Raw genomic sequence first — 27,432 nt, forward strand, 5'->3', positions numbered from 1 at the left:
GGTTCAAGCTCCATGGAAGTAATAATTTGTTAGATTCAAATAACATGATCTAAGTTGTTAGTAATGATTGACTTAATATTTTATATAAATTTTAACAATTACATTCATTTCATATTAATGTACGATGAGATATCACAGTTTTTGATATAATATTTGATCAAGATCAAGTGTAATGTTTAAGCATTTGTTAATATTACAAAAAAATAAAATATGAACATGTCAAAGTAGGTGATAAAATTGATCTCGAGGTAGATAAAAATTGTGATTTTATCTTAATTTTTGTTCGTTTAGTCTGAAAAGAAAGTTTAGTACGACATTAAAACTATTATAAATTTTAATGTTTTCTGAATTTATATTAAAATTTGATGTTAAAAAACGTATCATTAGAAAATTATAGATAGGCTGGAACCTATTTGGTTTGATTTTTTTTTAACTTAAAAGTTATTATGAAACTCTTATGAAAAATAATAATTTTTAAAATTAAGCTAAATCTGTTTGATAAATTTACTTTTATAAGTTCTTTTTTATAAATAAGTTGTTTGACAAAATAATTTATATAAGTTATAATTTTGATTAAAATTACCATAAAAGATATTTAATAAATAATTTTCTATTAATCATAAATTCTTTTGTTCATAATGAAAAAAAGTTCATTTTATTTTTTTATTTATAAAAAGTATAACAAGTATTTTTATATAACATAAAATTGAAATTATTTTTAATAGATGAGGTATTTTTGAAATAAAAAGAAAATTTTTTCTAAAAAAAAAGACGTGTTTAAAAAAAAAGAAAAAAGAAAGCTCTTCTCTGCAATTTTTTCTAAAAATTTTTTTAAAAAAATTTTATTTTTAAAAATTTTTTAAAATTTTTATTTAACCTATTTTTACTTTTAAAATATAAATATACTAAAAAAAAATTAAGTCGAAAGCTAGTTTCCAATTTCGGGGAGATTTTGGGTATTTCAGCACTCACATCCATCTCACAAGAACCCACTCTAGCTCACGCGCCGCCGTAAGCAAGTGGGTTTCGACACGATCTTCAACTGGATTCAGACGTCTTAGAAAGGGAACTGTGAAGAAAAGTAAAGTGGAGGCGGGGAAAAAAAATGGCAAGCTATCTCTGGAGAAAATATGCAGACTATGTTTACACCAAATGGGAAAGAACGCTTCTTTGGGACATGTTAGAGCCCTACAGAAGACCCAAATCTTTTACGCCTCTCGTTACTATTTATATTGCAGCTTTCTACACTGGGGTCATTGGCTCCGCCATTACTGAGCAACGCTACAAGGTATTTCCTTTCTACCATTTTCCTGGGTTTTTTTTTTTCCCATAGTTATGGTAGCTATGTCTTTAGTTAAACCAAAGGGTTTACTTTTCTTCTTCTTTTTTGATAAAAACTAGAAAGGATTAGATGAGTTTATAACGATAGCAGAAAATCACAAAAATGAGTGCCTTCTTTACCTGGATTTGGAGTCCATATATGTAAACGGGAAATTACAATAGGAGATTGTAAAATAAGTGTTAAAACTTGGAGGATATGGCTTGAAGTTCTTCCTAAATTATCTGTGGCTCAATTGTTAGGTTTAGGCCTCTTTTGGATGTTTGGCAATTGTTTCAGCAAGTTACTAACAGCTCAGTGATTCAAAATCCATAGCGAATTACATAGAAATGCTCTCAATCAATGATCAATCTTTGTCTATATAAAGCTTTGCCATAACATTCTATCTTAATCTTTTAGGAGTTTACACATGTTGTTTTCTTGAACTTTATAATTATCTTCTTCATATATCCCTAATCCCTATAATCTTTTATATCTAATCAGGATCCCATTTTTTTATGTTCGAGTTTTATGTGGGCTCATACAGATGATTGAAGAGAGTCATGAATTTTCCTTTAAGAGATTGAATCATAAACAAATCAAGTGCATATAAACGTTTATGTTTTGTTTTCAACTCCCTGAGCATAGTCAGCATATTCGTCAAATTTATGATTGAAGAGTGGAGCAAATGTTTCATAATTGTATTTCATCTCATTTTTCTTGTTATCATTTATCTCAAGTCCAAACAACTAAAAGGAATTAAATCTGTTTTTTGTATCACTTTGTTTTCTATATTTTCTTTCTTTTCATTTATTATCTGACTTAAGTCGCCAAGCATATTGTAAAAGCTCTTGGAAACCCATGTTGTAATCAATGGTCATTTAGGAATTGCAATCTTCAAGGATCTATCAAGAGTTGCAATCTTTGTTATTGATCAGGAAAAGTACTGGGAAGATCACCCTGGGGAAGCAGTGCCGCTCATGAAGCCAAAATTTTATGGTGGGCCCTGGAAGGTGCTCAAAGGTGATGTCCTGCCACCTAATCAGTGAAAGCCAGAAGATCCGGTCAAAGAGTTATTGTGTCATTCCTTCTATTTTACTCTGTTCCTGTATAAAGGTTACAGATTTTGTAGTGTTTAGCTTTAAGCTGTGGTGATGATGTTTGTCAATGACCAGTTGAGATAGAAGATTGTTTAGTTCTTAATTGTTTCTAGCATCAGATCTCCATATGAGATGAGAGACCACTTCTTAAAAACATAAATCATATATTATCAGTTTTTCATCTAACTAATATCCTTATTCTTGAAACGATATTCAGGCTTTCTTTTCCTTGTGTTTGTTATTCATGTTTTATGCCTCTGGTAAAAGGGGCGCACTATCCATCATGGTGCATGCTTCCTCTCAAATTTGTAATTGGAAGAAAGTAATATGTTGTCGCTTGAACTTGCTCTTTAAGATGTTCTTTATTGGCATGGAATAAGGTATGCAAAGTGGATGTTCCCTTTAATATTTTGTTTTGGCTAGGAATCGAACCCACTGCTTCCGATGCAGCACCAATCCACCTAAAGGCAATTAACAAGATCCAAACTAGATGCCAACACAGCTGAAGTTATGGCGATCAGGAAGGCACTCCAAATGGTGGCAGCCTGTAGATGGTGTAGTACCGATGAAGTTATTATAGAAAGTGACTTGGAAAATGCAGTGAAGTGGGCAAAGGATCCGCCGGCTGCAGCTTGGAGAATTAGAGGCATTTTAATGCAGATGGAGCTCTATAAAACTAAACTCAAAGCCTGCAATTTCAGGTAAATTCCTAGGTCTGCAAATGGTGTTGCAGACTCCTTGGCTAAAGCTGGGGTGCTGAGATTGGAAGATTTCTTGTGGGCACTTAATGATGCTGTGGATGATATTTAATTGTTGCATGCTGATGGCCTCTTTTATTTTGTTTGTTGATTATGTCGATGATTGCATGCTGGTAGCCCGATTATCATGCTTCTTGATTTTGTGGATGGACCATGCTAATGGTCCTGACTTCTTTTTTGGGTTTGTTGATACGTGTTGTGCCCTGGGGTATATATTTGCTGGTTCTTTTTGTTTATCTTGCTGCTGCAGGTAACTTTTGTGTACAATGGATACGAGGCTTTTATATTGTCATGATGTACTTAATCTTTGGATATGAATGTACGAAGGTCATGCTAACCTCCTGTTTGTGGGGGATGTATAGAATTGGTTGGGGATCTAAAGATTGAGCTAAGCACTGCCGAGGTTTTTGATGTTCTGCAGTTTTTGTAAGACTGAGCAGATGGTGGAACTGCTCCTTTGTTTCTTTTACAATTGTGTATACCGTTCAGCTCTTCAAGAAAAAAAAACAAGATTTCAAACTTATTACAGACAACTTGATCTATCCTCTTTCTAAACGCTTAGCTGATATGTGTTAACTTGAGCCACAAAATGAAGAATGAAACCCGCCTAGATGTTATGTTTAGCTCACCTCAAATTTAGCAAATTATGTAGTGCAGGTTCTTCTCTCCTCCTCCGTAGCGATTGGCTTTCTTTCGCTCTCTCCCTCTTGGCATTAGCCACTATCTCTCTGCAGATCAAATTAGAAAATGACAACATATGGAACTATTCCAGCAGAGTCGCCACCATCATCAAACTTCATTTTCCGTGCAAGGGAACAGATCCGATCAGGCCTTGGCAGGTGACAACATATGGAACTATTCCAGCAGAGTCACCACCATCATCAAACTTCATTTTCCGTGCAAGAGAACAGATCCGATCAGGCCTTGGCAGGTGACGACAATGGAAAGAGATGGTCAAGATCCAAGCTATAAACCTCCCCTCCAATTTTAACGACTCCATACAAAGAATCCAAACCAATGCGGCATTTTTTAGGATGAACCTTGCCATCATCATATTGTTTCTTCTCTTCCTCACCTTGCTCTGGCACCCTATCTCACTAATTGTCTTCATTATCATGATGGTCGCAGGGTTGTTCCTTTATTTTTTACGAGACGGCCCCGTGTCAATTAAGGCTTTGTGATTGATGATCGCATTGTGATGACGGGTGTGTTGTTGGTTACCATTGCCATGCTTTTCCTAACAGATGTGACAGACAATATCATAATTGGCCTTTCTGTTGGATTAGCGGTTGTTTTGGTCCATGGAGTATTCAGAAGTACTGCTGATTTGTTCTCTGTGGATGACGAAGAAGTGAATAGATCGCCAGTTTTGATGCGCCGTGCAGAAGAAGCGGTGCCTCTGCCATTAAAGAATGCAGCCTCCTCTTCTTATTCTGTTTCTTAGTGTTCTCTTGAATGCTTGAGATGCTGTTGTTCAGTTTAGAATATATGAATTAGGGAAAGTAAGAGATTCTTTGCTGTTTGAAGTTTTATGTGTATAGACTAGAATATATATAATGTTTTCTTCTTTAAGAGAAAGTTCTGTTGCATTCAATTCAGTGTTTTTCTTTTAACATTTGAAGCTTTGAAGGGCTGAAGGGAAACCGATTAACCAAGTTGGGTTGGTTATCAAAATCAATCACTTCATGTCGGATAAGTCCTTAATGAAGTAACTATTCAAGTTTATATTAGGCCAAAAAAGTGATTGCTCTTTCATTAAAGGTGCCAAGAGTGAGATTCATATAAAGATAATCTCTCTTTCATCTACTGTCACTCGATTGATCAGCCTTCCTATCCCAATGCTGCTATCACAAATTACGTCAGGATTAAAGATAAACTTGGACAAGGTTACAGTCATTTATAGCTTCATATGTTTTAGATTGATGTTGACAATGACCAAAAGTTCAAAATTTTTTTAGGATAAAGATTATTTGTGGGAGGAATGGCACTGGTTAAACCGAAATTGAGTTGATGTCGAAATAGTTGCTGCTTTATACTGCCATTTTGACCATCTTTCGACATCCACTGCACTTAGATGAAGTCTTTGATACCTAAATTCAGAAGGAAATTGCAAGTTGCAACCTTGTGCCATAATCGGCTGGAGCAAAATAATTGGCATGTCGGATCTTTAACACTTGAACCAGGTTGGGATCAGTTCTTCATCTGGTACAGGGCCGTATGTAGGAGACTCTGGGCTTCTGGCATAGTTTGTTTCGATTGTACTATTGTATGTGACAGAATAAATTTGCTGACTACAAAGAATCACATCGATCTGATCTTTTACAAGTTAGGAGATTATGACAAGTCTTAGTTCCCAGAATCAGCTCCAAATGACTAAAAGTTTACCAGTTTAGTTTGGGTATCTAACATGATGAATATCTATTAATTTCCCTGCAAAAAGCAAATCAAATCCACTGTAGGCACTTGCCTGGCAGCAATATGAAATCTTGCAAGGAGATAATAAAGGAGAAAAGCTGTGCAGAGAACTTTGAAGGCAAACTTTAATGCTCTTTTTGTTTCCTTCTTGTTGGCTCTGCTTTTCTATTGTGGATCCTCGATCTATTGTTCGACATTTTGTACTTTCTCTACCTTTTTTTCCCTTCATTAAAAGCCACAAAATTGGACAAAGCCAAACAGAAGAATCGACACCTTTTGATGGTTAAGAACTATCAATTTCCCCTTGTTTGAGCCTACACTTGATCCATCATCACACCAATTTCACCATTGCCAATATCAAGTTACCTGCAACTCCACGTCACTGTTCGGCATTAGCCTGTATGTAAGTGAAACTATCCTAGATTATAATCCCACTTTCGATCATAAAAGCTTATAACCTGACCTGCAAGTTAAATGGTCATGATCCTACCCAGCTGGAAAAGTGAAAAAAATTGCAGCACCAGAACAGAGCCTGGGCATTTGAGAGGCCATTAAGAAAGGTTCAAGTGTTTTGACTTAATAATTAAAGAAGCCTTTTGACAACACATTTAGATCATGAGGATAGATCTTGAGAGTAAATATATAGAGATGGGTAAATGCGTTGCAAAGGAAGTAGCAATGTTGGAACTCCACGGCAGCAGGATCCACCACCCACCAATCGAAAATTACAGCCGCAAATGGACCAGTTTCCATACAATGATATCGATCCGGTCAGAGAGTGAAAAGGGAACCTCATGTTTGCCTCTTTTTTGGATGCCCTTTTACCAACCAAAACTTTTAAAAGAAATCATCAGCTCAGCAACAGCCGCCGCACCACCTGCTTTTCATCTTTCATTTATCAAACAGTTCCAGCCACCCCATCTAAGTCCATTGAACAGCTCAGACAAAAATTAAGTAATGCAGGAGAAAATAATTCAAGCAAAGCATATTCAAACATACCCAGTTGCTGACTTACATCAGAAAGCATTAGAAAATAGCGAAACTTTTATTAACTTGCTGATTTACATTTCATGCTTGGTTTCTTGAACCAAGCATGGTCATTTTTTCTTGCACTAAAGATCAAACAGGCATTATCTTTTTTCTTTTCATCAATGGATCCATGAAATTCCCAGTTTTCTTTCTTGTTTTTTTTTTTTGCCATGCTTCAACCATTACAATTTTTTATATAAACATAAATTGTACCTAGTACTCAAATTTTTTTAACAAGTCTTTTTACAATGGAACACCTTGAACTCACACTTTGGCGAAATACACTGCAAAAGCAACCTCGCCGTGTGTTCTTGTTTAATAACAGCATCCGCTTTTTCCACCAAAACCGCCCCAACGATCCTCTCATACCCTCCACCGCCACCGCTCGCCACGTAAGCCACAATCGCCGCCTGAGCAGGCGGCAAGCTCGGATTATAAGCCGCCGATTCCATGTAAGACCCTTTATATATCTTCCCTTCAACATCCACCAACGCCACCCCAGATGGACATCTGCTATAAGGCGCGTGTGACGCATTCGCCGCGTCGAGAGCCGCGTATTTTAAATCATCCTCACCGTTGATTTTGCCGTTGCATAAATCGGAGTAAAAGGACAACCCATTTCGGTGAGGCTCGAGGAGAAGAGGGACGTCTTTTTCGAGCAAATCATCAGGGCCGAACCTGTGAGGTAAAAAGTGAGATAAAGGAGTAAATTCTTGGTCTTTATCATTATAATTATTGTTTGTTTTGTTTTCTTTTTCGTCGTCAGAGGAGGTTATGAGGAGCTTGACATCGGGGGCGCCACGGAGCTCTTGGAGGAATTGGCGGCAATGGCCGCAAGGGGCGGCGGAGACGGCGAGGTATTTAAGAAGCGGCTCCGCATTGAGGGAGAGGTTGGTGATAAGGAATTGCTCGGCGTGGACGGAATGGTTGAGGGGTAGACCCGGGAATTCTAGATTGACTCCGAAGAAGATCCGACCAGATGACCCGAGTCCGACTGCTCCCACGTGGTAGTTCGAGATTGGCGGGCGGGCTAAGGATTGAGCGGATTTGACCAAGGAAGGGAGGAGTTGGAGCACCGTTTGGCCTGATTGTTTGGCCATTTGTTCGGCTTCGGCGGAGTCGATTACGAATCTGGGTCCGTCCATTTTGAGAGATGAGCTGATGGGTTGACCCTGCTGGGGACGGTGAGTTTGGGTGATGCTTGGATGAGGAGTAGGAGAGCTCCTGAGAATGAGGAGGACGGGAGGGAGATGTGGGGAGAGAAACAGCGAGGCGAATGGGGATTATTTATAGTGGGAATTGGCCTATGGCTGTCATGAACAGTAAATAATTACTATTTCTTTTCTACTAGTAGTAGTGTGTGTTTTTTCAAACTGTTTAAGGCTGGTATATTTTGCTAGGTCTAGAGGGATCCATGAGATTATTGGAGTAAAACGATCTACATTTGACAACTTCTTTTATATTCTCATCCAGCTTTTAGTTTCATGAATGAGGTGAATGATTGTTAAATTTATTTGTATTATGCATGCATGTTATATGAACATTCATATTTATCTATACAATATGATATGCTTAATTAAATTATACTTATTAACCCAAATAAAAAAACCAACAAACAATTTTGACTTGGAAAATTCTAATATTGACAGCTTGCCACCAAAACCATTAACAAGGAGACTGATCTCAAACCATCCAACACAAGCAATTTGGTTCAAGTTCAAAGTTTGATAATTTCTTTGTAGTTTTAAAGAGTCCGATGATGCAATACTACTAATTATTAACCTAATTGAGTATTAATAAAATTGGTGGGAAAAAGTGTGCATTACTAAGAAGTTTCATATATACTTTGATACCAAACATCATCTACTTATGTGTAGAGAGATGATGATTGATTAAGTTGTTTAACATGTTGGACATGTGCCATGTCTATTGGCAGTGAAGAAAAAGTTAAGAAAGGAACAAATCCCAATACGTTGTTAAAGTAAAACATGCCGTACATATATAGAGATTTGTCCAAAAAGATTGATTGATTCCATTTCGCCATTAGATCAGTTTTTTGGCCATATTATTGCATAAGAATTAGAGGGGGGAAAAGTCATTTTAAAGGTGCTTGATATCTTGGTCAGATAGAGACACAAAGGGATTAGTTGAGTGAAAGCAAGAAACTCAGTCAATGCAATGAATTCTATGGGCTATTGATTGAGCATTAGCACTGGAAATAGAAATAAATATGAATTTAACACTGGGAAAAGGATCCATGGCTTTTTGCCCTTTCTATTTTTATTATTTTTTAAAATTTACATCTAAATTATTGATAAGATCCAATGGTCAAGTCAACTTCTAACATGTTAGATGCAACCAAACAAAGGAATCATTAGCCCTACTAATAATTTATCTAATCTGTTATCAATTCTGTCTTTGAGTTGAGCAAGTTTAATAATTCATCAGGATAAAAGACAAGATTGTACAATTGCATGGTTTTGCTTTCCCTGTTCATGGGAGCAGCTTGTACAGCCATGAATTTTATTCTTTTTCTTCTGTGTGTACTTGTAATAGTTTTGAGTGCACAGGCTCGTTCCAGCTAGGCAGCTACCACTTTGACAATCATCTCATTTTGCGTGATTTCATGGTGATTAATTTATTAGGGGTAACTACTAGTAAAATTCAAATTGGATATTTCAAATCAATTGTCGTTCTGCTAGATTAACTGTGCGTCCTTGCTCCTTAGTCTTGATTTTGTTTGAACTTTGCTGAGGAATTAAGCCTACAGACTGGTCTTTTTCCAATGAGCTAGTGGGTCTTTTTCCTGGGGCATGTTTGCCACTTAATTTACACGAGTCGTGATGGAAATGAGACCTTCGCCACATGCAATGCAACCATACCTAAAGAATCACATGCATATTGCCAATTGATGCTGACAGTGGATTCACACTTACCTTTGGAATTCTTTATCTTAGTTGCTGCAAGCTTGCAAGCATATCTTTATTCTATACTGAATGGCTATTAGATTAAAAGATGCTAGGCTTCTCTCAGCCTCTGTATCTCCTGGCATGGTTACCCTGCTGTTTCCTGGTGGCCCCCGATCTTTACCTACCAATCTAGATGATGACGTTACCCTGGTTTGGTTGCAAGCGTTGGTAGATTTAAGTACCGATCACTTGTTATTTTTTTAAAAGTTTATTTTAAGTTATGTTTATTTGAGACGGATGAATTGACCCAACAGAGAGAAGGATAACGACGAAAAGAAGAAACAAGAACGTTACATAGCAATTCTGTCTGTATCCTGTTTCTAATTTTCCCCTTTTGAAAGAGAAGTAACCATCATAGTGATCCATTTACTGACTTGGGCCTGTCAAGCTTGGTGGTAGCCTTGTAGGCTGGTAGTAGCTCTCACAAATTTCTAATTATGGGTCCATTAATTGTCGATTCATGTAATAATTTTGGATTCTCTCTCTTTTCTCGTACGGTAAGGCCTTCTGCACTTGGAGGTTTGATCCTATCTGATGTCCACTTTGCCAATGTGGATTCCCAGTGAGACATCCACTAGGTAGTTCGGACTGAGTCATTGGGATGTCTGGTCGGCACAGGAACAACATAGAGATGACATTTTCTGTGTTAGATGAAACTCATGCTTAGTTTTCTTGAGAAATTTCGTGTATGGATTTGAATGCTGTGTAATGGTTCCACGTTAACCGAACGTGAATCACTAATATAAGATCAGACACCAAATCACATCAACCACACATTAGTTTTGGGGGCATTTTCTCACATGACAACCTTGATTATCATTTCGTCAACATAACATCCAACCATCACCATTAATCGTACGGTTTCTAATGCCCCAACGTGCATGCTACCGTAACCCAAGCAGCAGCATATAAAAGTACAAACCTATATATACACGATGACATGACGTCAAAGATGGCAATCATCGGACTTCAACTGCAACAAAGGTTACCTGTCTTGGCTGGTGTTAGTTATTCTTGTTTGACTTCTGCTACCGCCGTTAATTCTGTTTCTAGGCTGAAAAAATGGAACAATGGTGGTAGACTGCCACGTAGGCTGGTGCTAGGCTTAGGGGCTTCATTTTGGGCTCAGTATATGAACATGGCTGGCAACTGCAAATCATTCATTGCTTCTGCAAGGCAAAAGGGTGCTGTTGAACAGGTGCATCTTCAATGTTTACTAATTCTTCTTTTGTTGATTAGTCTCTGGGTTTTTCTTTTCTTGCACTTTGAATTATGTCGGTGGTTTTTGGAGTCGAATTTGAAACGTAATCAAGTTTTCATTGATTTGGGCTTAAGGAATTCGACAAGTTAAGTCTTTTAATAGCTTCTGGGTTAGTTCAATTTTGGAACGCAATTTCTAAGCATTTGAAAACGGGTACGTATCAAAGTGGAAGAAAGAAAACTCAACTCAGTTCTTGATGGATAATCATCATGAAGATTAAGTTGATTGGGGGTATAAAGTTGACTAATTGCTCGGTTGTTCTTGACCAAATAATAAAAACAAAATTTAGCACTTTTTTGTTTTCTGAAAAATGGATAAGGATAATAGGCAATAATGGATAGAAGTCTTACATCCTTCAGTTCTCGGGATTTGAATGTGCAGAGAAAGTAATGGTGCATACAACTTCTTAAACCAGAGATGATTTTGAGCTGAGTTTTACAGCCAAAATTAAGGCCTGCAGATGTTAGTAGTGACTAGTGTTACATGCGTGCATACACACACACACACACACACAAAAACAACAGGCTAACATATGAATCAATGTGCTTGGTTGAGTTTAGTATTAACAGTCTCTACTATGTTTATTGCAATTTATTCTTGTATGCTTTAAGTTACTTTCTAGAGTTTTCAAGGTCATTACTGAACCCATAATTCAATCATTGTCCTAATGTTATTTTCATGGCTAAAGTTTAGATGGAAATTGGAAACTGTTATTCTCTCTGATTGAGAAGCCAAATCCCCTTGCTTTACTTAACACAGGTGTTGCAGAATGTGGAATGGCCAGAACAGTTCCCCTTCAAGGATGAGGATTTCCAACGCTTTGATGAGTAAATAATCTAAACTGAGTTTTGCTGTTTAGATTGAAATCTATGTTCAACTTACTGCTTTCCTTGAGGTTATTCATCAAATTTTGTTATTGCTTTGGTTGCTGCTGTTACTTACTGAGTACTGACCATATTCATGATGATAATTTGCATTCGAAATTGTTGATTGGAGATTGGAGAAGTAACTTTTGAAGCATCTTTTACCAATTCTAGATGAATGAGCTTTGTAAATGTGATACATGTTTGGCAAAGCCCTTTTACTCAAACGTCAAAGAAAGTTACATGGTCAAAACATGAGTCTGTTGAATTGTTATTTCTCCTAGACTTAAGGGCTTTAAGTTTTCAATCAAGCTGTCTATACTTGCTGCCTGTATCTCACGTCATTTCCTCTACACTTTGCTAGAATAAAATGGAAAAAGAAGTTGATTAGTACTATTAAACAAAGAGGAAATCTCACAGCACTCCACAGCTCATCCTTGCATATATCATCCTACAGTACACTGATTACAGGATCTAATGCTTCAGCATGTGGTTCAGTCAAGCACATATTGTTTAGCTGAAAGTTTATGCTTTTCTTCAATCATTTCAAAGTTTCATCCTCACGTTAAACATATTGACCAGGTTTTTAGATTTTCATATCTGTCTTACACCTTTTGATATGTTTCAGATCACCGGATTCATTGTTTTATGAAGCTCCGCGCTTTGTTACACATATTGATGATCCAGCCATTGCAGCACTTACAAAGTACTATTCAGAAGTTTTCCCTCCCAGCAATACTCCAGGAGTGAGCATCTTGGATATGTGCAGCAGTTGGGTGAGACATTCTTAATGTTGAGATCAGTTGATCAGCCTATTTCTCTATTGCATTATCATGATCCAGTTCTTGGCTTTATGTTTAGGTCAGTCATTTCCCAAAAGGATACAAGCAAGAACGAGTAGTTGGAATGGGCATGAATGAAGAAGAGCTCAAGCGAAATCCTGTGAGATTAATTTTTCTTCTCGCTTCTTTATTGGCTTATAAGTACATGTTCAAAAATGTCTTGAAGCTGGTCAAACTGCTGCTATTTGAGGCTATTTTAGCAACTACAACTATAATGATTTAGTTACTTAAATAAGGATCCTACGGCAAAATTGTAATAGATTATGAGTTCTCTTCAAATAATAGTATTAAGTTACTCCCTACATTGATCTCCACACTCAAGCTACTTTTGCTTTGACATTCTTTATAGATAATTGTCATCTGTGTGAGTTCATGGGTACAACTGAATTGTGATACTGCAGCAAATGGAGTCTCTTTGAAACATGCCTTGTTCATGACATTGTTTTGTTTCCGGGCAAGGGAGTAATAGCCTTGCCTTCCTTTTAGTTAATAATCTCTATATTGATGGGATGAAGAGATTCATATTTCTTAAAATTATTGTCTTTGTAGGTTCTAACCGAGTATGTTGTGCAAGACTTAAATTTGAATCCTAATTTTCCTTTTGAAGAGAACTCCTTTGATGTCATTACTAATGTGGTATGTGCTCTTTCCCATCTCTTTAATTTCTCCTTGTCTTTTGCTGTTTCACTTTCAAAATTGCTTCTTGGACATTAGTTGTTCCTTTCTTTCTAATTCTTTTTCTATTTTGGATGCACTACGTGAAAGATGCTTTAGGATTTTTTGCACTTCTTCTCTTAAAGCTAGGGTTTATATGCTTATCTTCCGGCAGTATCATGTTTTCCAATTTTTGGATGCTTAAAACCAACTCCTTAACAAGTATGCTTGTAAAAATGACATTTTAAGGATGTTCAGATGTATGTTCTTTAAAATCCTGCAGGTCAGTGTTGATTATCTAACAAAGCCTCTTGATGTTTTCAAAGAGATGCGCCGGATTCTTAAGCCTGGTGGATTGGCTATAATGAGGTGAAATGTTTATCTACTTCTAATTAATGGTTGCGATCAAGTTTATGATCAAATTTTATTCTGTTCATTTCTTTTTGATGATCTCTTAGTGTAAGATTTAGCTGTTTCCATGATGTGATTCTTGACACCTAATGAAAGGATTTAATAAATTTCAACTTAACAAGCACTTAAGGTAAGAGAGTTTCCTCTGCTAGTTTTTAGAAGTCTTATGCAGAAAGTGTGAAGATTTTCCAGCTTCAGTAAGCTCATGTTATGTGGGTTTTCTGGCAGTACTTATTGTTGATTCTACAACCTGTGTGATTCATTGCCTTCGCCATAATTGCAACACATGTTTTTATGATTTAATATTGCAGTAGAACTACTGTCTACGAGATACCGTCAATGTTTCTCCTTGTTCCACTTCTTTGTTCAACCATTTATATTTATCCAAAAAATTTAAACTTTTTTCAACTTAATGGAATGCTTTTCCAAACAGCTTTTCAAATCGTTGCTTCTGGACAAAAGCAATTTCTGTATGGACATCCACTGGTGATACTGATCATGCTGTGATTGTTGGGTCATACTTCCATTATGCTGGTGGATTTGAACCTCCTCAGGTAAATAATCTTAATTATAATATGTTATTCACCCATGAAGTTTTTCATTTTGCACAATAGAATCATATTCTCCACCTGTTTTATGAGCTAATAATTTCTTCGACAACAGTTACCTGGCAATCTCTTAGCTCCCTATGCGTGTGCATGAGAGAGAGAGAGATGTCTAAGTGCCTAAGACATGCTTGTTTTTTTTTGTAAGAAAAATCAGCTGATGTTGACTGGAATATGCTGCTGCGTATATCGTCAACAAGCCCCAAAGTTTCCAAATTGAATTACATGTTACCCAAGTTCCAAACATGCACGTCCGCCATCCATGTGCATTCATATGAGCATATCCAAGCTAATGGTTGACACTAATCTGAGCCTTTCTTTAAAAAATTAACTACACTTGTGTTTACAGGCTGTTGATATATCTCCTAATCCCGGACGCTCAGATCCTATGTACATTGTTTACTCTAGGAAGCTCTCGTCTGCTTAAGAAGCTATCAGGCTGAAGATTTTGAGAATTTTCTTCCAATCAATTTCTTTTCTTTTCTTTACCCTTTTCTGCAATCCTAGGAAGGGAAACAAAGTATCTCTGAAGTCCAATCAAAACCACAACCTGAAAGCTTAATGCACATCTTGATGTTGTGACACTGAAAAACCCCATTGTTTCCCCATGCACTACACCTCTGTTATCTTATCATCCGGCTTCTTGTTTTCTTACATTTTTCGATATTAATGTGATCACATTACAAGAAATATTTAGAACATCAAAAAGGCATATATTCCCCGGTCGGCGACGTCGGTGCCATTTTTTATCTTGTTGCGCGTACTAAGGCTTTTCCTGAGTGCGCGTTTGCGCATGTGCCTATGCGCCTTTGAAAGGGTCGCCACTCTCCCAACAAATTGTCAAACGTTTCACCCAACCAGGAACCTTGTAAAGGCTTTTCAAATGGAAGAATCCTATTCTCGTGGAAAGCTGATAATTGAGATTCTATTCTCGTTTTTCATTAGACAGTGAGACAAGTACTTGAAAAACTCTTTTTGCTTTGCCCTCCTCACTGCTTCTCCATACATTCTAGATAAAAACAGAACATTGGGATATATACACGACACTACTGACAACATAGCTCAACGAAAAGATAAAAAAAGAAAAAAGCAAAAGCTGAATAAATACAAATGAAAATCAGAGAGTGAGGTTTCCAATGATGATTTTCTTTCTTTTTTTTTTTTGGCTTTTAAGTCCAACCCCGTTTGTAGCGATTGAAGAGGTCCTCCGTTTGGGCATTCCTGAAGGCACTGCAGGCAATGATATAGACCCATATCAGTACCACCACTGCCACAATGAGTATTATGTTGGCTTTCCTCCATTCTCTCCTCAGATTCCCAAGCAGACCAGCCTTGCATGAGTTGCAGTTATAGCAGAGTTGGCTCTGGTCATTGCTCCATAGATAGCAGTCAGCGTCCCCGGTCGGGTTCGCCGCATTAGACCACAATGTTGGGTTCACATAAGTGTAGCCACAGATTGTGGGAGGCTTACAACATCCCGACTGTCAAACAAAAGAACAAGAAGAGTTAAACTAATCAGAAAACAGCAACAAAAAGGCAAAAGGGAAAAGAAAAGAGAAACACCTCCCCACTAAATCAACGTCCACTTTGTCACCATATATTGCCAATGCTGGTACTTTTCAAAAAAAAAAAACATTGCCAAAGCTGGCAACCATAAACTAGCATTTTTATCTTCTGCAGATAGACTACATAGACAAAGCCATCAGCCCATCACTTTATTTAAAATGGACGGCTTTTTAATACGGTCAAAATCCCATGATTTCATACTAATAATTAATCTGGTAGGTACTGATTTCACTGGCACAAACTTCTCCAACCCACAAAATGAAAGTATTAGAACCTTTGGCCTTGCCCCACGGCACACAACATGTGCCTGATTCATGATTTGAGCTGTGATAAAACATAGCAAAAAGTTGTACTGATAATTTTGTGGATCAAATTGATCCATTCATGGGGGGCCCAATGAATGAATGGTATCATTATTTACCCTAAACTAAACATCAAACCCATAATAGTAGGTCCTTCTTTATATTATTTAGGGTGAAGTGGGCCATGGTTTAAGACATCAAGTCATGTCCTATTCCAGCAACTTCGTGTGACCTCATGGATAATTCAATCGCCATCTGAATTCTACTAATAACCATGAAGGATCTTATACCTAATCGTCATCGGGAAAACAAGTAACAGATGGGGCAAAGAAGAATTCTGTTCGCTATGTTATCCAGGAAAATAAAGGAGAAAGAAAAAGGCCCAGCAGCTATATAGTAAGGATGAACATAACGGTTAACACATTGCTGATTTTCATTTTTTTTTTTAATAAATACTCGTGTTCTAAGATTTCATTTAAAAAGAACGAATATAGTTAATTATGACAAAGATTTGAGGAAAAAATTAAATGAATAGCTATTGCTTACAACAGATTATTGAACGAAAATGACATGTTTGTGATTCTAAGTTTAATAAATGAATTCAATGTTTGTTGTTGAAAACTACATGATATCATATTCAATCAATAGTTAACACATTTATGGGATATTTATCAGAAGAAAAAGTAGGCATCCGATACTTGTTAGAACTAAATTCCTCTAAGGACTTTGCAATAACCAATAAGGATGTGCCATAACATTTTATTCAATATTCTTACAGTGAAGATCTAACGACCAGTTTGGTTGTCTGAAAAATAAGCTCCTCTGTTTTGCAGGTAATTAGCAGTGGACGTTTTCTGTTTAATTGCTCTTTCCTTGGACACTACCCATGAAAATCTTAGAAAGGGTACCGCTATTTTCATAAAAAAAAATCATGAAAATTTGAGAAAATATGGCCATAATTGAAAGGTAAAGATCTAAAGAACAGAGCTTGGACTTGCCTGAAGAGGAGTGATATGAGCGGCGAAGAACTGATCAGCGGTGATATATTGTTGAGTCAACTTAGGGCAAACATCGGTGTCAGCCAGACAAGCCCTGATCTTGTTCCAGCTCTTGGAATCAACTACGTGGTTTCTAAGCCAGCTCGAGTACCCATCGAGCCTATACTCCTTGTAACCCCTTCCAGGCACATCGTAGCTCCCATCAGGCCTTGTAACTATGAAAGCAAAGACCAGCAAGATGAGGAGGAGACCAATGAGAATGGCCATGCAGCAAAGATAGAAGGCCAGGAGGGTTTCCTTGTACCAGTAGGCACCGACAAAGCCAGCAAGGGAGACAAGGAGGATGAGGAAGCCAAGGAGAACAACGGGCCATCGGAAGAGGTGGATGCAGTTGTTGTCAGGCTTGGAGGCTAGCCAGATGCCAGCTGCAATGATTGGGATGGAGCAGAGAAGGGCTACAAAGTTGAGGACTGCTGTTATGTTATTGGCTACTCCCATATTTGGTTGAAGGGAAGAGAAGAAGAGAGTAGAACAGTTTAGAGAAGGGAGACTGTGTTTGAAGATTGGGTTCTTGAGCTGTTTTGGCCTTTTTATCAGTTTGGTAGCTTCCAACCTGTTTTGGTGCTCGAAAGGGTAAAATGGTAATTTCTGGACATATATTTGTTCACATTATTGTGCCTTCGAAGGATGTTCAAAGTAACAGCCGGTAACTCTTTTAATGGCTCAGAAGTTAGAAAGTAGAAACCCGTAAACATCTTAATCTTAGTGACTTACCTTCCCAATCTGTGATGTGATCTCTTTGCAGGAATTGTTTTCATCTTTGGCTTTGATTTCCATTTTCAAAGAGAAAATCATACTCCAACAGCCAAAGAAAAAGGATTTAGAGAAGGGAAAATTGAGGTTGAGTTCAAAGGCCAGGCCATTCTGTTTGGTAAAGCAAAAGTGCCTTCTGTCTTTTTTGACTCTCACAAATCACAATTTCCATCTAATCTGCTACTACTGGTGAAACGGTAGCAATTTCATCTTTTTGAAGCTTGTGCCTTCAATCCTAATTCCAGTTGCTATTGGAGCTATAAATTTAAAGTCTTCATCACTTTTCTTAGACACACAAAAGCTTAAGTACATTGTTACCAAGGATCAAAATATAATTTAATAGCTTAATCACATTAAAGTAAAATTTTGACTATTAAATGAACAGCTTTTTGTATACAGATCTTAATGAAGTTATTCATGGCGTAGACATGGACAATCTTTTCAATCCTTAACCTTTGCTGCTCAAATCTCTTTGTCTTAACATTAAGCAAAGTCGAAAGTCGGAACTCAAAAGACCATAATTGATGACGGAGAGCACATGATGCGGATTTACGCTTCGAGGCTCCTCCCATGCCCTCGCCATGGGCCGGGTTGCCTTTGGGTCCCACTATTTGAAAACGCGTTTCTATATATTGAAGTAAAAAAAATGCAACAAAAAAAAAACCCCAGCCGCAACTTTGAGCTAGTAGCTACAAGCTCCCAATCACTGCATGCCATGTTGAGATACATGTCAGAAGACAAGCTCTACCACGTGGCATAGAGTTTACTTCCTCTAATCTACACAGTTGAAAGCATTGCCATTTCCCGCGTTTTTCCCTTGAAGCTCCAAAGGAGGAGTTTCCTCTGCTTCAGAAAAAAAATGGAGCCATGGGTCCCGTTGTTCGACATTTTCATGAATAGCCCAACACCAGAAACCGAAGCGTCGCTTTGGCTGCAACAATCTTTCAATGCCACAACATCGTCATCGTCAACAACAACTCCAATCACCACAAGCTCTTTCCTTTCTCTGCTTACCAAACCTTGCAATCCCATTGTCAAAGACTCATCTTTTTCTTCACCTCCCACAACAAAAAGGTAAACCCTGAAATTTCAAACAAAAAAGAGGCTTTCTTTGGTTTTTTTTTCTCATTGTAGTTTTAGTGACTAATGAGTTGTTATCATTTTTTTTTAAGGATCATGTTTATAGAGACTCTACCGAGTATGATTCAGTCAAGAATATTGTCATTTCTTGCTTTGGAGAAGAAGAGGTTTGATGGAAAGGAATTATCTAAGCTGGCACGTAATATATTGAGTGAAAGTCAAGAGCTTGAATTTTGGGTGAAGAGGGCCGCACGTAATCTGCTTGATGCAGTGTCTGAATCAAATATTAATGAGTGGATTTCTGGTTTTAGTTTGGACTCTGGTGAAGAGTTTGAGTCCTTGCCGGATTGGCTCAAGGACGTAGATGCAACTAATGATCCGGTTCTCTCTTGGCTTCCTTTATCTGTAGCTGATTTTGGTTCGAGGCTTTGTGATGATAGTTTGGAAAAGGATGAGGGTTTGTTTAGTCAAGTTGAAGAAAATGGAGAAAATGATTTGAAGGAAGTTGGGGAGGCTATTGAGGTGGATCAGGCTCTGAATGTGCCTTTAGAACCTGAAATTGAAAAAATGGCTCTTAGTTTGAGAAGCAGGGTTATGAACTTTGAATCTAGTTTGAAAGCTGTAGCTTTAGCGAATGAAATTCGCCAACTTTGCTTGGATAAAGGAAGGGATTCTTTGCAAGTTTTGAATCTGATTGAGCCTTGGAAAGCGGAGGATGAGACTGCTTCAGTGCTGATTTCTCATCTTTCGTGTGGGGATGAAGAAGAGCTTGCTTGGCCAAGTCAGGTTCTCTGCTCAATTGTGCTTCCCAAGTTTTTGGTTATAGAAGAGCCAGCTTCTCGTCTGCTGGTGACTTCGACAATGGAGTACTGCAAGCTCCATCAGAGGGCTTCTGTGCATGGATTATTGTTTCCACTTGTATTGCGAAGTGAGGGTATCAATAACCCAATCTGTGATGTGATTACTAGGATTGTAAGGGAATGCTTGCACCCAGGTCATGTTTCTGCCTACTGCCAGAAGCTGCTTTGTGGAGGAGAGGAGGAGAGGAGCTTCATCTTGCTTCCATGCCACCAATATCTTGTCTCCAATGAATTGGTATGGACAGAATCATTGTTTAACCTCTTCCAGAACATCTTAAATCACAACGTTCACTTAACTGAGGATTCAGTTGATTGTCTTGTTTACCATGTTAGGCAAATGGCTGAAAGGTTTTCCAAATCTCTAAAATTTGGGAACTTCGTGTTATGTTTGGTCAGTAAATGTGCTTCACTATTGAAGTCGCATAAGAATGTATTAACTGAAGCAGTTGAGTGCACCAATACTCTTGTTACAAAATCTATATTATCAAGATTAGCTAGTCTTTAACTATTGTGTTTAATCTCATAAGCCAAAAGATTAGAACTTGACAGAGAAGTTACAGAACAATAGGCACTTCCACACAGTAATGGAAGTGGCACTTCCTAATAGAGCTAGGCAAAGGGTCAAGGGAGTGGGAATCAAGAACGGAAGATGTGCTTCAAGCCACACTGGAATAGAAACGGAGAGAAACCGCTTGACCAGGTCCTTTTTCTACCATTAAATTTTAATGGATACCTGTAGCTGAGAGTCGGCATATGAGGACATAAAAATGACATTCTCTTCAGATCTCATTCAGAACTTTTTGAATGTTGAGCCACTGGCCATGTTCGAACTCATGAAACTTTTTCCACATTAGCTGTAAGTGCTAGTCTTGGAACGCTTGGTTGTTTTGTACACGCTTATATTTAGACCAATAACTACTTGACAACATCGACAAAACAGTTAATGCAACGCTTACAAATGCGATATGAGGTACTATTATAAGAGGAGGAGCCAAGTTTACTATCTGTCGTCTTAAAATATAAGAGGTTTGTATAATATTGGCAAAATCCTCGTCTGTGACCTCACTAGTTCTATTCATCATGCAGGGCTGCTTCTTAACATAATTCTGCATAAGGAGATGTAGTCATCATTCAGTCCAATTTTATGCCACGAAATATTTATGCAATGAAAGCATCTTTGTTTCTTTCTGTCTTTTTCTTTTTATTTTTCTATTTGTTTCCGTCGGGGTGTCAAACACTTAAAAAGAAAGTCAACTGAGTAAAAGCATTGCAAAGAAAATTTTCATGGCATTTTCAATGTTGAAAAATAAGAGAAGAAATAGCTACTTGCTGTGACTTTCCTTGGTAACTGGTTTATGATAAAGTTGGTTAAAATATTGGTCAAAGAAACTAAACTTTCTAATTTTAGGTACAATTATTATTCCATGAACCTGTATTTCTTTATGACTTGTTAGTGGTTCTGGTATATCATTATTAAAGTCCTCAACTAGCAGAGCAACGGTACAGTCTCAAGAAAATTATTGAAATAAAAAATTGAAAGGAAGCATTCTTTTTCTTTTATTTTATTGGAATTATAAAAGCTGAAACTTCTTTGCTTGCAGGAGAAAAATATAATGCATCTTTTACTGTAGGAAACATAGCAAGAAAACTGAAAAAACAAACCAGGAGTGAGCAATTCAGGGTAACCCAAGTAAGTGGTACTTTTAGACATGGAGATTACGGTGCCCATTAGCCATTGTCTTCATGGACTCAAATCTCGGATCCTTCTCCGAAAACTTTGTGGTTGAATAAAGCTTCAGGTAATCCTGGAAACGGTAGTGATTGGGGTACAATAGTTTGGGAGCTGGAGAAATGAGTGCATCGCCAGCAGGATTGTAGAATGTAGCAATGGAAAGTCTGCTCCCATTCTTTTCTGCCAGGACACGATGCAGAACGCTTTTATACCTACCATTACTCAATACCTCCACTTGGTCACCTGTGTTAACAAAGATGGTGTTGTTCTTGGAGGGTGGAATCTGTACCCATGCTCCATCTTTCAGGAACTCAAGGCCAGGGACCTGCTCATCTTGGAGCAATAGTATGATCCCACCCGCATCGGTGTGTTCTCGGAGTCCTCTCACAAGCTCTGGATTAGGACACTGAGGGTATTTTGCTACTTTTGTCCCCACCGCAGGACCTTTCGATCCTGTGAATGCTTCCTTGATGTAGTTCTTCTCCAAGCCAAGATTCTCACACATGAGCTCAGAAAGCTTTTCCGCGAGCTTAATCAGTTGAGCAATGTATTCATCCATTGTTTTACTGCAAAGCATACATTGTTTTCCGTCACGTTTCATTTTTACACTAAACCGTAAAGCAACTCGGCAGGTTGAGCATTATATTAACTCACCAGTGTTCCTCTGACAGGTTCGGAATTTCATTGATGTTGGATGTGGGGCGATGCCAAATGAAAAAGGTGCTTTCCCAGTCCATATTAGACATACTTTCTTTGTTCTTTAAGCATTTAACTATCTCAGATTCATAAAAGCTTTCCTTCAAGTTTTCCTCATAATATGTATTGACCAACTCTTTCACCCTCTCCATCAACTTCATGTCAATTCCATGGTTATCAACCTGCAGATATTGGCAACTTCAGTATTAGAACAAAGCATAAATCACATTATCAGTTCAAATCGAGAAAATCCTATTCACTTAACCTGAAAGAAACCCCATTTCTCACAAGCTTCGTGCAGTAGTGCCATTGTTTGGCTTCTTTTCTCACCATGGAGTTCATCAAGATCTATCACAGGAATCTCCATCCTCTCTGCTCTTTCTAATCCAGATTGCAGAAGATGGGTAACTTGGAGGACTATTTATAGGCTTCAAGAAGGTGCTTGGGTCCCTCTCACTATTTTCGTTTTTAATCTTTTTTAATCCATTTTCCCAAACAAAGCAGTAAACTAACAAGAGGGCAGTTTATATTGTAATTTGGAAGCAATAGTAGTTTTAGGTAACTGTAACATCATTCCAAGGAAAATCATTTGGGTTCCTTGAAAAGAGTCAGGACATGATTAAAAAGTCCAAATTCAACTCATTACCACCAGGTGATTCACTGTAAACTGTTTCTCCTTCCTTGTGACTGTTATGGTCAATCATGCTCTCTTCTGAAGCACGCATTAGTTTCTTTTACTTCCCTAAGAAAACCTTTTACCTGATTGGGTTACTAGCCCCTAGTCATCCGCAGCAGCATCTGCACTAGCTCTCTTCACCTTTAATATTCAACGCACTGTCTCATCTTTGCTGGAAACCCGCTTTGATCAACCGGTTGTTTCTTGCATTGAACAAAACAAGGGGCGGACTATGATTCCTTTCAAACGGCCAAAGTGAAACGGTGGACATAGATCTTAGGAAGGAATTTAACAATGGGCGCTTCTGAATTATCATTTTCGTTTGTTTTCTTTTCTTTTCGTTTTTTGTCTGTTGGTTATGATGGCATTAGTATGAAATATGGTAAGACTATTTTTGAAATGTCGGTGGGGAAACATGAAATCGATTGGTAACTTCTTGTGGTGCATCATGATTATGTAACTATGATGTGTAACTTCATATAAATATTTGCAAGATGATAAATTTAATGGTAAAATATGATTTTAATTAATGTTGGGTCATCGCATATTATATAATATGTATGACGTTGTAGAGTATCCATGCATGTACTACATATAATTTGGTTATAAAATAATCAACATTTAAAATTTTTATAAAATATTTTTGAAATATATAAATATGAAGAATGACGTCGATACAGAGCAGACCTTTGGCACGTAAGCAAAGTTGGACCAAAAGATATTTGAACTTTGAAAGTCAATGAATCCGTTCAACATGCCATCTCATTGAATAAAAAAGTGAAATAACATAATCATCTCCTTCAAATTAGTAAAAAAAGTAATATAAAGAAGAAGACAAAAAAATTGAAAAAATGTACTGTTATCTATTTAAAGAAAAAAATGTAATGATTATCCACTGATCTAGTGATTGTAGATTAGTAGGTAACTGATTCTCATTGGTACAATAGACAAATAATAAACGAATATAGACAGTTATTTTAACTTTATTTTCTTTATTTTAAATAAATCTTTTTCCACATTGGCCGTAAGTGCTAGTCTTGGAACTCTTGGTTGTTTGGTATACACTTATGTTTAGACCAATAACTACTTGACAACATCGACAAAACAGTTAGTGCAACACTTACAAATGTGATATGAGGTATTATTATATGAGGAGGAGAAAATTTTACTATATGTCATCTTAAAAAAATGAGAGGTTTGTATAACATTGGCAAAATCCTAGTCTGTGACCTCACTAGCTCTATTCATCACTATACAGGGCTGTTGTTTAAGATAATTTTGCACCTAGTCATCATGCAGTCCAAGTTTATGCCATGAAACAAGGGTGTCCTGAAAAGGCTGGTATATGGGGTGTTATGAGGGATGAGAATGAGCTAATAAAAATTATCATTTCCAAAACTATCGGGTGGAGGATTCGAGTGTAGCAGAAACTAGAGCCATTAGGGAAGCGTTCTTGTTTTTTGTTGCTTCCAAATGGAGCCATTGTTGAGAGCGACTTGAGAAACGCTGTTAAATGGACAACCAAACCGAACGACGTCTCATGGAGGATGAGGAAGTGGGTTCTTCACATCGAAAGATTGAAAAAGGAGATCAAAGGGTGGGAGATCAAGCATGTTTATAGGGAAAGCAGCCAACTAACTGACAACTTAGTTAAAGAAAGTGTCCAAAGACAAGGAAATCTTGTTAGTGCTTTCGGGTAAGCAACTGTCCCTTGTGTGTGTGGCTATGTCCTCAGTGCAGGGATGCTGGGAAGGTTGATGAATGTCGTGTTACAGTGTGTAAGCAGGTATTACTTCGATATGCTTATGGCTGTGAATGATTCTGGATTGTTGTGCGTGTGATGTTTTTATCATTTTGGATATGGGATTGTATAGGGAAGGGTTGTGATTAATGTATAGCTGGGTTGATACTAACCCTCTGTTTTTTGTTCTTTTGGCCATGGCCTCTTGTGTTCTGAGGCTTTTGGGATTTTGACTTAGGTGATTAGGGGATTGATGAGTGCAGAAATGTATATAGGGGAAGTGTTACATGATTTTTGAGTAGATTTTGGTTGTTGTACTTGAGTGGAAGTGTAACAGGACAAAATTTGTTGCTCCTTTCAGAGGTGGAACAATTGTTCCCTCTGTTTCTAATGAACTTATGAAACTTAAAAAAAAAACAAGTTTATGCCACGAAATATTTATGTATTGAAAGCTTCTTTGTTTCTTTTTTTTTCTGTCTTTTCTTTTTCTTTTTCTATTTATTTCTGTCGGGCTGTCAAACGCTTAAAAAGAAAGTCAACTGAGTGCAAGTATTGCAAAGACCATTTTTCATGGAATTTTCAATGTTGAAAAATAAGAGAAGAAATAGCTACTTGTTGTGACTTTCCATGGTAACTGGTTTATGGTAAGAGTTGGTTAAAATATTGGTCAAAGAAACGAAACTTTCTAACATTGGTATAATTATTATATATTCCATGAACTTTCTTGATAATCAGTATTTCTTTGTGTCTTAATTATTAAAGTGCTCAACTAGCAGAGCAACGGTACAGTCTTCAAGAAAATTATTGAAATAAGAAAATGAAAGGAAGCATTATCTTTCTTTATCTTATTCGAATTATAAAAACTCAAAATCTTTGCTTGCAGGACAAAAATATAGTACATCTTTTAATGTAGGAAACGTAGGAACAAAACTGAAAAAACAAATAAGGAGTTGAGTGATTCAGGGTAACCTAATGAAGTGGTACTTTTAGATATGGAGATTATGATGCCCATTAGCCATTGTCTTCATGGACTCAAATCTCGGACCTTTCTCCATAAACTTCGTGGTTGAATAAAGCTCTAGGTAATCCTGGAAACGGTAGTGATTGGGGTATAATAGTTTGGGAGCTGGAGAAATAAGTGCATCGCCACTCGCCAGTAGGATTTTAGAATGTAGCAATGGAAAGTCTGCTTCCATTCTTTTCTGCCTTGACTCGATGCAGAACGCTTTTATGCCTACCATTACTCAGTACCTCCACTTGGTCACCTGTCTTAACAGAGATGGTGTTGTTCCTAGATGGTGGAATCAGTACCCATTCTCCATCTTTCGGGAATTCAAGGCCAGGGACCTGGTCATCTTGGAGCATTAGTACGATCCCACCAACATCAGTGTGTTCTCGGAGTCCTCTTACAAGCTTTGGATTAAGACACTGAGGGTATTTTGCCACTTTTGTCCCCACTGCGGGACCTTTAGATCTTGAGAATGCTTCCTTGATGTGATTTTTCTCCAAGCCAAGATTCTCACACATGAGCTCAGAAAGCTTTTCCGCGAGCTTAAGCAGTTCAGAGATGTATTCATCCATTGTTTTACTGCAAAACATGCATTGTTTTCAATCACCTTTCATTTTTACACTATACTGTAAAGCAACTAGGCAGGTTCAACATTATATTAACTCACCAGAGTTCCTCTGATAGGTTTGGAATTTCATTGATGTTGGATGTGGGGCGATGTCAAATGAAAAAGGTGCTTTCCCAATCCATATTAGACGTACTTTCTTAGTACTTTAAGCTTTTAACTATTTCATATTCATAAAAGCTTTCCTTCAAATTTTCACCATAATATGTATTGACCAACTCTTTCACCTTCTCCATCAACTTCTTGTCAATTCCGTGGTTATCAACCTGCAGATATTGGCAACTTCAGTATTAGAACAAAGCATAAATCACACTATCAGTTCAAACGAGAAAATCCTATTCACTTAACTTGAAAGAAACCCCATTTCTCGCAAGCTTTGTTCTGAAGTGCCATTGTTTTGCTCCTTTTCTCACCATGGAGTTCATCAAGATCTATTATAGTAATCTCCATCCTCTTTGCTCTTTCTAATCCAGATTGCAAAAGATAGGTAACTTGGAGGACTATTTATAGGCTTCAAGAAGGTGCTTGGGTCCCTCTCACTATTTTCTTTTTTAATCTTTGCTAAGCAATTTTCCCAAACAAAGTAGTAAATTAATAAGAAGGCAATTTATATTGGAATTTGAGAACAACAGTAGCTTTAGGTAACCATGACGTCATTCCAAGGAAAATCATTTGCGTTCCTTGAAAAGAGTCAGGACCTGTTTATTAAGTCCAAGTTCAACTCAGTACCACCATGTTATTCACTGCAAATTGTTTCTCCTTCCTTGTCACTGATATGGTCAACCATGCTCTCTTGTGAAGTATGCATTATTTTCTTTTACTTCCCTAAGAAAAACTTTTATCTGATTGGATTAGTGGCCCCAAGTCATCCGCTGCATCATCTGCACTTCCTCTTTTTAGCTTTAATATTCAACACACTGTCTCATTTTTGTTGGAAACCTGCTTTGATCAACCGACTATTTCTTACATTGAGCAAAACTAGAGGCGGACTATATATGATTCCTTTCAAATAGCCAAAGTGAAATTGTTGGTGTATTTTCACAATAAAGGGTTGTCTTTTCGTATCAAAAGTTATATTAGGTTAAAGGTTATATCACATAGTGTGATTA

General features: G+C 37.4%; 7 protein-coding genes and 1 pseudogene across 9 annotated transcripts; 4 read left to right on the forward strand and 4 right to left on the reverse strand.

Moving 5' to 3' along the window:
• Positions 1–928: 928 nt before the first annotated feature.
• EMB2752 (embryo defective 2752) lies at positions 929–2,628 on the forward strand. The gene is made up of 2 exons (XM_018127927.2): positions 929–1,288; positions 2,257–2,628. The coding sequence occupies exons 1-2, from the start codon at positions 1,106–1,108 to the stop codon at positions 2,365–2,367; spliced, it is 294 nt and encodes a 97-aa protein (XP_017983416.1). The 5' UTR covers positions 929–1,105; the 3' UTR covers positions 2,368–2,628.
• Positions 2,629–2,844: 216 nt separating this feature from the next.
• On the forward strand, positions 2,845–4,770 carry PRA1.C (prenylated RAB acceptor 1.C). Its single transcript, XM_018127926.2, is given in 2 exon segments — positions 2,845–4,343; positions 4,346–4,770. Coding segments are annotated over 2 exon segments (831 nt in total). The 5' UTR covers positions 2,845–3,787; the 3' UTR covers positions 4,621–4,770.
• Positions 4,771–6,617: 1,847 nt separating this feature from the next.
• On the reverse strand, positions 6,618–7,983 carry LOC18588414 (cytidine deaminase 1-like). The gene has a single exon (XM_007012801.3). The coding sequence runs from the start codon at positions 7,763–7,765 to the stop codon at positions 6,851–6,853; it is 915 nt and encodes a 304-aa protein (XP_007012863.1). The 5' UTR covers positions 7,766–7,983; the 3' UTR covers positions 6,618–6,850.
• Positions 7,984–10,412: 2,429 nt separating this feature from the next.
• LOC18588415 (S-adenosyl-L-methionine-dependent methyltransferases superfamily protein) lies at positions 10,413–14,933 on the forward strand. 3 transcript variants are annotated; one of them, XM_088809980.1, is made up of 8 exons: positions 10,413–10,787; positions 11,610–11,677; positions 12,342–12,489; positions 12,575–12,655; positions 13,105–13,191; positions 13,493–13,578; positions 14,054–14,174; positions 14,374–14,475. In XM_088809980.1, exons 1-8 carry the CDS (start codon positions 10,530–10,532, stop codon positions 14,443–14,445), a joined length of 921 nt encoding a protein of 306 aa, XP_088666106.1. In that variant the 5' UTR covers positions 10,413–10,529; the 3' UTR covers positions 14,446–14,475. The 3 variants fall into 3 exon arrangements, with proteins under 3 accessions (XP_088666106.1, XP_088666107.1, XP_007012864.3); XM_088809981.1 differs by lacking the exon at positions 14,374–14,475 and adding an exon at positions 14,575–14,933 and having other exon boundaries at positions 10,414–10,787; positions 11,619–11,677; XM_007012802.3 differs by lacking the exon at positions 14,374–14,475 and adding an exon at positions 14,575–14,933 and having other exon boundaries at positions 10,416–10,787.
• Positions 14,934–15,122: 189 nt separating this feature from the next.
• On the reverse strand, positions 15,123–17,688 carry TET2 (tetraspanin2). The gene is made up of 2 exons (XM_007012803.3): positions 17,092–17,688; positions 15,123–15,706 (listed from the first exon to the last, which is right to left on the reverse strand). Exons 1-2 carry the CDS (start codon positions 17,587–17,589, stop codon positions 15,395–15,397), a joined length of 810 nt encoding a protein of 269 aa, XP_007012865.2. The 5' UTR covers positions 17,590–17,688; the 3' UTR covers positions 15,123–15,394.
• A 901-nt stretch (positions 17,689–18,589) lies between these two features.
• On the forward strand, positions 18,590–20,352 carry LOC18588417 (fanconi anemia group E protein FANCE protein). The gene is made up of 2 exons (XM_007012804.3): positions 18,590–18,978; positions 19,077–20,352. Exons 1-2 carry the CDS (start codon positions 18,764–18,766, stop codon positions 20,347–20,349), a joined length of 1,488 nt encoding a protein of 495 aa, XP_007012866.3. The 5' UTR covers positions 18,590–18,763; the 3' UTR covers positions 20,350–20,352.
• Positions 20,353–21,377: 1,025 nt separating this feature from the next.
• Positions 21,378–22,696, reverse strand: LOC18588418 (ACC oxidase 1). The gene is made up of 3 exons (XM_007012805.3): positions 22,538–22,696; positions 22,231–22,454; positions 21,378–22,142 (listed from the first exon to the last, which is right to left on the reverse strand). Exons 1-3 carry the CDS (start codon positions 22,637–22,639, stop codon positions 21,548–21,550), a joined length of 921 nt encoding a protein of 306 aa, XP_007012867.1. The 5' UTR covers positions 22,640–22,696; the 3' UTR covers positions 21,378–21,547.
• Positions 22,697–25,675: 2,979 nt separating this feature from the next.
• Positions 25,676–26,773, reverse strand: LOC18588419 (1-aminocyclopropane-1-carboxylate oxidase 1-like; annotated as a pseudogene).
• Between the last annotated feature and the right edge of the window lie 659 nt (positions 26,774–27,432).

The sequence above is a fragment of the Theobroma cacao genome, chromosome 9 (assembly GCF_053813885.1).
Source record: "Theobroma cacao isolate CCN51 chromosome 9, ASM5381388v1, whole genome shotgun sequence".
NCBI lineage: Eukaryota > Viridiplantae > Streptophyta > Magnoliopsida > Malvales > Malvaceae > Theobroma > Theobroma cacao.

What these genes read in the sequence shown, in the direction of transcription:
- EMB2752 (XM_018127927.2), top strand. Translation starts at nt 1,106, where the DNA reads ATGGCAAGCTATCTCTGGAGAAAATATGCAGACTATGTTTACACCAAA. An exon ending in TTACTGAGCAACGCTACAAG is followed by an intron (nt 1,289 to 2,256) that starts GTATTTCCTTTC and finishes GTTATTGATCAG; the next exon opens with GAAAAGTACTGGGAAGATCA.
- LOC18588414 (XM_007012801.3), bottom strand. Translation starts at nt 7,765, where the DNA reads ATGGACGGACCCAGATTCGTAATCGACTCCGCCGAAGCCGAACAAATG.
- LOC18588417 (XM_007012804.3), top strand. Translation starts at nt 18,764, where the DNA reads ATGGAGCCATGGGTCCCGTTGTTCGACATTTTCATGAATAGCCCAACA. An exon ending in TCACCTCCCACAACAAAAAG is followed by an intron (nt 18,979 to 19,076) that starts GTAAACCCTGAA and finishes TTTTTTTTTAAG; the next exon opens with GATCATGTTTATAGAGACTC.
- LOC18588415 (XM_007012802.3), top strand. Translation starts at nt 10,530, where the DNA reads ATGACGTCAAAGATGGCAATCATCGGACTTCAACTGCAACAAAGGTTA. An exon ending in AAAAGGGTGCTGTTGAACAG is followed by an intron (nt 10,788 to 11,609) that starts GTGCATCTTCAA and finishes TACTTAACACAG; the next exon opens with GTGTTGCAGAATGTGGAATG. An exon ending in AAGAGCTCAAGCGAAATCCT is followed by an intron (nt 12,656 to 13,104) that starts GTGAGATTAATT and finishes TTGTCTTTGTAG; the next exon opens with GTTCTAACCGAGTATGTTGT.
- TET2 (XM_007012803.3), bottom strand. Translation starts at nt 17,589, where the DNA reads ATGGGAGTAGCCAATAACATAACAGCAGTCCTCAACTTTGTAGCCCTT. An exon ending in CTCATATCACTCCTCTTCAG is followed by an intron (nt 15,707 to 17,091) that starts GCAAGTCCAAGC and finishes TTTGTTTGACAG; the next exon opens with TCGGGATGTTGTAAGCCTCC.
- LOC18588418 (XM_007012805.3), bottom strand. Translation starts at nt 22,639, where the DNA reads ATGGAGATTCCTGTGATAGATCTTGATGAACTCCATGGTGAGAAAAGA. An exon ending in AGAAATGGGGTTTCTTTCAG is followed by an intron (nt 22,455 to 22,537) that starts GTTAAGTGAATA and finishes CAATATCTGCAG; the next exon opens with GTTGATAACCATGGAATTGA. An exon ending in AACCTGTCAGAGGAACACTG is followed by an intron (nt 22,143 to 22,230) that starts GTGAGTTAATAT and finishes TATGCTTTGCAG; the next exon opens with TAAAACAATGGATGAATACA.